This window comes from Poecilia formosa, unplaced genomic scaffold, assembly GCF_000485575.1.
Source record: "Poecilia formosa unplaced genomic scaffold, Poecilia_formosa-5.1.2 Scaffold124, whole genome shotgun sequence".
NCBI classification, from domain to species: Eukaryota; Metazoa; Chordata; class Actinopteri; order Cyprinodontiformes; family Poeciliidae; genus Poecilia; species Poecilia formosa.
In genome coordinates this window covers 953653-959652 of record NW_006800063.1, presented here as the reverse complement: position 1 = coordinate 959652, position 6000 = coordinate 953653, and the positions used below count along the sequence as shown (strand labels likewise).

Genomic DNA, 6000 nt, shown 5'->3' with positions numbered 1-6000 from the left:
TTTAACTCTTCGTCTTACTTTTTAAACCTATTTTGTAAATTAAACCAGGATGTAAGATTCCAAATCATTTTTTTTTATGTGAGAGCTTCAAATTGTAATTTTTTTTTATTTGAAAACTAAGCTGTATGACCTATTTATTTATTTATTTTTTACAAAGGCCCCTGACAGTAACATCTATTATGATTAATTTCAGGTTGATATTCTTGGTAATATTGCTATGGTCTACAAGCATAGCAGATAACATAGAGGCACAATTATCATACTGTTTACCATTATGTTTTTTTTTTTTAATTTATGAAAAATTACAGTTAATGGTAACAGCTCTGCATGGTAATTTTTGTAAATTTCATATGCTACCACTGCTGTCAGTAACAACAATTTGTACTTTTCTGTTCCGCTGTAGGTTTTATGAGAGCAGTAATAAATGTTAATAACTTTAAAAAAAATATTATCAAATGCAATTATTGTGTCTTGTTTAGCAATGCAGTTGTACTTCATATAAACTGAGGTCTAAAGTAATCCATTTTAAAAAAAAAAGGTTCAGAGTGCAATCTACAATCTTTACCAAATAAGAGAGTGCAGTGGATTTTTTTTTTAAATGTCATCACTTTTATTATTATTGCAAGAAATACCATAGCACATTGCCCATCCCTCATAGATAAATGATTAAAATAGTTTGATTTTTTTTCAACAGGAAATACATTACTGTTTTGATAACCTTTAGGTGAAAATTAATATAAATTGATTTGTGATCTTTGTTATCATAGTTAATATATTTTTTAGAAATAGTAAAACAGCAGCAATCTCATTCAATAATAATGATAAAAAAAATCCTACTAATCTGCAATGTCATAATTTCTTTTCAGAATTGAGTTTCCACATTTTCCAGTCACTTTTAGGTGTTTATACAAAAAGCTTACAATTAAGTTATGTGAGACATGGTCAGGCCTTAAATATGAGCTTTGCAAAAAAATTTAAAAAAATAAAAAAAATCACAGGATAGATGGATGGATGGTCATGCAAGTTATTTTCTTGTGACTCACTTGATGAACTGTCCCATGTCCTCACACAGTGCTTCACAGCCTGGCCACTTACACTCTCCATGACCGTAGAGGGGGTGGGAGCTGCTGAGCTCCTCATGACTGCAGACAAACACATGAAACGAGACGTCAGCAACAGATGTTGCATCTTGTGCATAATCTCCACACACCAATTGAGGTCAGACACAATTGTATAAGACATATCGAAACATTATTTTTAGTCACTTTATTAAACACATGCATGCAATATGTGAACGCAACAGCAGCGTGCATTGGTGCAGCCATCTGAGTGTGGTTAGCTGTGATTAGTTGGTGCAGATCTTCGAGCCAAGTGCAAGGGAAGGAGGACAGACCGAAGTGGGGGTTAGTTACAGAAGCCAGGCATAAAATAAGGGAATTGGTCCAACAACCTCAGAGGCGCATTCTGAAGTCCATGACCTATCCCCCTGCCTTTGGTGTGTGTTTTGCACGTGTTTGTATATTAGTGTTGGTGTGTCTTCTACTGTTTCAGGAGCTGACACGGAGCCGGCACAGGACCAACCAGCCATGACTGATTGGTGGTGGTTGCTGTCATTTGCTGGTTGCTCTTTTGTGGTGAGTCTGTGTGTGTGTGTGTGCGCGCGTGTGCGTGTTAAACTTTATGAGCACATATGTGCGCGCGTGTGTGTGTGCTTCCAAGCGAGTGCGACGATGAAAGACCAGGCCAGGTTTGGTTTGGACAAATGCAATAACTGTGTGTTTGTGCATGTGTGCGCGGCAGGTCCGGTAGCAGATGTGGTTCAGACCTGGAGCAGTGCCTCCGACGGCTGTCTCCACATTTATTTACATGACTTTGGAAGTGTGTATGTGTGTGTGCGTGTGTGTATACGTGTGTGCTTTGTGCAAATGAGTAGGTGTGTATGATGACTGGGATGGGGATTCTCCCAAATCAACATCAGAAGGATGTCTAACAAAAACCATTTGTCTCGCAGATGGAAACATGTCTCCCGGCCTCACTTTCTCCCTCTTCCCGATCAGATGTGCAGTCTGGAGAGCAACGGCAGTGTGTTTGTGGGAGAGTGTCTCTGCGCTGGCTGTGCTTGAGTCAGCTCAGAAGCAGCTCAGACAGCAGACGTGACAAACTGCTGCTAACCACATTGTCCTCCACATCAACCGTACATTAGCTTAACAGGCTAGCACAGCAGTGCTACCCTCTTTGTGATTCTGCCTCACCGCAGCTGCAGTACAACATCATGCTTGTTCTTCAACTCTGACCTCACTTCCAGACAGAGATGTTCACAAGTCCAAGTCCAGTCTCTCAGTTCAATAAGGGAAAATGTTGGAGTCCAGTTACATTTTTTGAGAGGACAGTCCCAATAGAGTCTCAAACTTCTGAGGGGGAAATCCATTTTTATCCTTCCAGAGGCAGGTTCCCATCAACTCTCAAACGGCTGATGGGTAAGTCCAAGCCAAGCCTGACGTCTCAGAGAGTGAGTTCCAAGTCAGATCTCGACTCTGTGGGATGCGAGTCTAAATCTAATGCCGAGGCTTTAACAGGGTGGTTGGAGTGAGATCTCAAGTCTTTAAGAGGAAGGTCTAAGTTAAGTTTCAGGTCTTTCACAAAATGTCCAAATCATTTCTCCAAGTCAAAATTGTCAACTTCTTAGTATCGACCGCTATCCTACTGTACATAGTGCACTAGTTGGGGTTTGGAGCTCTTCTTGTCCTCTTTCTGAGTATTTATTATTAATATTATTAGTAAAACAATTGCTAATAATATTAACAATACTATTACTACTAATAATAATAAATCAAACAGTCAATTTCACAAGCTAATATGCACCCGTTAGAGCTGCTCTCACAGATTTACAACCTGTGATTTGCAGGTTTGTCTTCATTCCAGATTTCATGAGCTAAAAATTATTCATGAAAATCAACTCCCAACCTCCAAGTCTAGGTCAAGTCTCAAGTCTAAGCCTTAAATGGCCATATTTTCTTTCTAAACATGAGGGCCAATGTTTCCTCTTAAACCGGTGTGCTAAAGTTAACCCTTCAGGTCTTTCTATTCTAGGGCTACGCGCTCTGCGTATGCATGTGTGTGTGTGTGTGTGTGTGTGTGTGTATTTGATGGCTACTCACTGGCTGCTGGGAGGCTGGCTGCCTTTGGAGTAAAGGGGAACGTGGTCATCTCCGCTGTCTGCCTTGGTGAAGGAGGATATCCACTCAAACAGTCGGGCTCTTAAAGATGAAGACAAGCCCGTGAGTGGCCAACACAGCCACGCAGTGCGTGTGATACAAAGACACCTGGCGCATGCATCTCTAATATCGCCCTGACAACATTGTCTGCTGGACTAAACCAGCTTCATAAACCTCTCCAGAAGAATAGGGCAACATACTCTTCTTAATGGCGTATATATATGTATATATGTGATACTCATGTAGTTCTGAAAGCTTAGCTGCAAGTAAAATACCCGCAAAAGAGAAAGTAGGATAGTTTGAATGAAAAATAGAGAAAAAGTTGAAGCGCGTAGCAAAGACAAACAATGAAAGCGTGCTTTATTGAAGAAACCATCTCGAGCTCTCCTTACCTGTCTCTCTTTGGGGTGTGGTTTTGTCCGTTGGGCAGGCTGTGCAGTGGAATGTGAGCACTGGCAGCTTTGGGGAAGGCTGAGGTAGAATTAGAACTGTTGGTGCTCAAGTCCAGGCCCTCGGCCTGTTTAAGGGCGTCCTCAGCGCTCGGCACTCCAGACACCTCCTTCCACAGTTGCTGGAGGTCTGACGGACACATTGCTGTAAAAAAAAAAAGGGGGGGGTCACACAGTCAGCTCAGCAAATGGTCAAATCTAACTTACCAAATGATTTTACAGGCGAATATGATGACGGACGTGGTGAAGTTAATGCCAGAGCAGCTGAAAGATAATCAGACTCACGCAGAGGGATTGTAAATAAACTAGTGTCACCGATTGTGTAGCTGCAGCTGATTATCCCAGAACCACAAAGTCCCCCATTCTACCGAATAAGCTGAAAAATAACACAGTCTAGAGAGGTTGATTTAAATGTCCTGTTGGGCACTAGCAAGTGGTCTCCATTGTTCCTGTTATAAACTAATGGCTCTTCTTTCCTGACTCATTCAGAGTCGCAGTTTTACCAATGTGAGAAGTACAGAGTGAAGGTGGGAGTTTCCCATAAGGACTTCATCAGCGCCACTGTTTGTGCAAAAAAAAAAAAAAAAAAATGCAAGTGCACACACTGAGCTCCTTCTGCTTGCAGCATTATTATTTCTGGTCCAATTTGACAGTGAAGGAGAGACGGCTGAAAATGCCACAGCCTTCTCCAGCGTATTTTAGCATGCACTTACTCACATATAATACACATCTGCACATACACATTCAAGGACCTCGCAGCAATCCAAATATTATGTCTGCTTTGTCTGCATTCTTCTAAGGCCTCCGCCAAAACAAAAGTTCTCACTCTGGAAAAATGAAGTGGTGTAAGTGCGCAGACAGATTTTTGTGTGTGTGTGTGTGTGTGTGTGTGTGTGTGTGTGTATTTGCACGCACACGTGCGTGTACGCGTGTGTGTGCAGGAATTAACCGGGAAGAAACCAAACCAATCTGTGGAGACGATCAGAGAGTGAAAGTGTAAAGTGGTTCAAGATTGTTATGTTAGGAAGCCTGAACCACGGGAGTATGTTCAATTAAAAATAAATATGCCCGTTTGGAGAAAACAGATGGAAGGTAGTCTAGTGCCAAGTGTAAAATAAACAACGCATGTGAGGATAGATTTGCAATCAAAAAATCATAACTTTCTCCAACAATAACTGACGGGACCAAATTTGAAAAGATGGGAGTATTCCTGCTAACCCATAGGAGGGGGCTTGCAAAAGTATCCATACCCTTTGAACTTTTTATCAAATTACAACCGCAAATTCCTAAAGTACTTTTACTTTTAGGTTTGACTGGGATTTTGTGTGACAGACCAATTCAAAGTAACGCACAGTAATGAAAGGGCAGGAAATGTTTCGCAACTTTCTACGAATAAAAACCTGAAATGTGTGTCACCCGTTCATATTCATATGCTGCAAGTACAGTGTTTTTAGGGATGTCTTCCAAATTCATCTAGAAAGGGATTTTTCTTAACCAGTACTCTGAAAATAGCTCCTGCTCACTCTGACTGGACGAAAACCCATCTGTGGAAATCTATTTTCAATTCTCAGTTGGACTTTGACTGGGCCATTTTCACACATAAATTTGCCTTGATCTAAACCATCCCATTGCTGTCTGTGTTGCCCCCGCAGCGTCGGCTGTGTTTTCCATCAGGACTGCCCTGTTCTTAGCTACATCGTCTCATCTGCCCTAAATAGTTTCTCTGTCACTGTGGAAGAAAAGCAGAGAAAACTCCTCAGTAACTCCAGAGTTACTGTCACTCTCTTGACTGCACCTGTGAAAAGCAGACAGAAGTCCAACTAAACCTGTCAGTTTAGGTAAACAGTCGCATTTTGGTAGGTTTGTCGGTCTGCCATCCTAGATCCATTTTACAGATGACGGACTAAATAACGTTGATCTCCGAAGATTGTGACTACGTTTTAATCCTAAACCTACATTAAACTTCTACACGACTTCCTTCCTGAGCGCTCCGCTGTGTCCCTTTGTCTTCATGATGTCACTTATTCTTTACTGTTCTCTAACAAAACCTCTGATGCTTTCGCAGAACAACTGGAGTCATGGCCTAATTATGCTCAAACGTATGTGTGAATTGTTCATATGTCATCCTTGTTGGACAGGAACTATGTCCAACAAGAAACTATTTCCAAAACTGTAACCTGTAAAGAAAAGTTACATGGACTTAAACTGTATAAAGTTCAACTCTTGGATGCTTTTCACAGGATCTCGTTTAAATAGAAACACAGAGAGAACTGACAGGCTCTATTGATTCTCAGAAAAGATACAAAGCAAGACTCTCTCTGCCCCCCCTCCCCCAC

At 41.3% G+C, this 6000-nt stretch overlaps 1 protein-coding gene across 1 annotated transcript in view; it reads right to left on the bottom strand.

Annotated features, from left to right (window-relative positions):
• The window catches only part of foxp4 (forkhead box P4), a 110489-nt gene that overhangs the window by 16033 nt on the left and 88456 nt on the right, over positions 1-6000 (bottom strand). Inside the window, exons 7-9 of the mRNA XM_016675995.1 lie at positions 3608-3809; positions 3159-3257; positions 1044-1142 (exon numbers count right to left, since the gene is read on the bottom strand). Coding sequence (XP_016531481.1) covers positions 1044-1142; positions 3159-3257; positions 3608-3809 — 400 coding nt within the window. The remainder of the gene's footprint in view (positions 1-1043; positions 1143-3158; positions 3258-3607; positions 3810-6000) is intronic.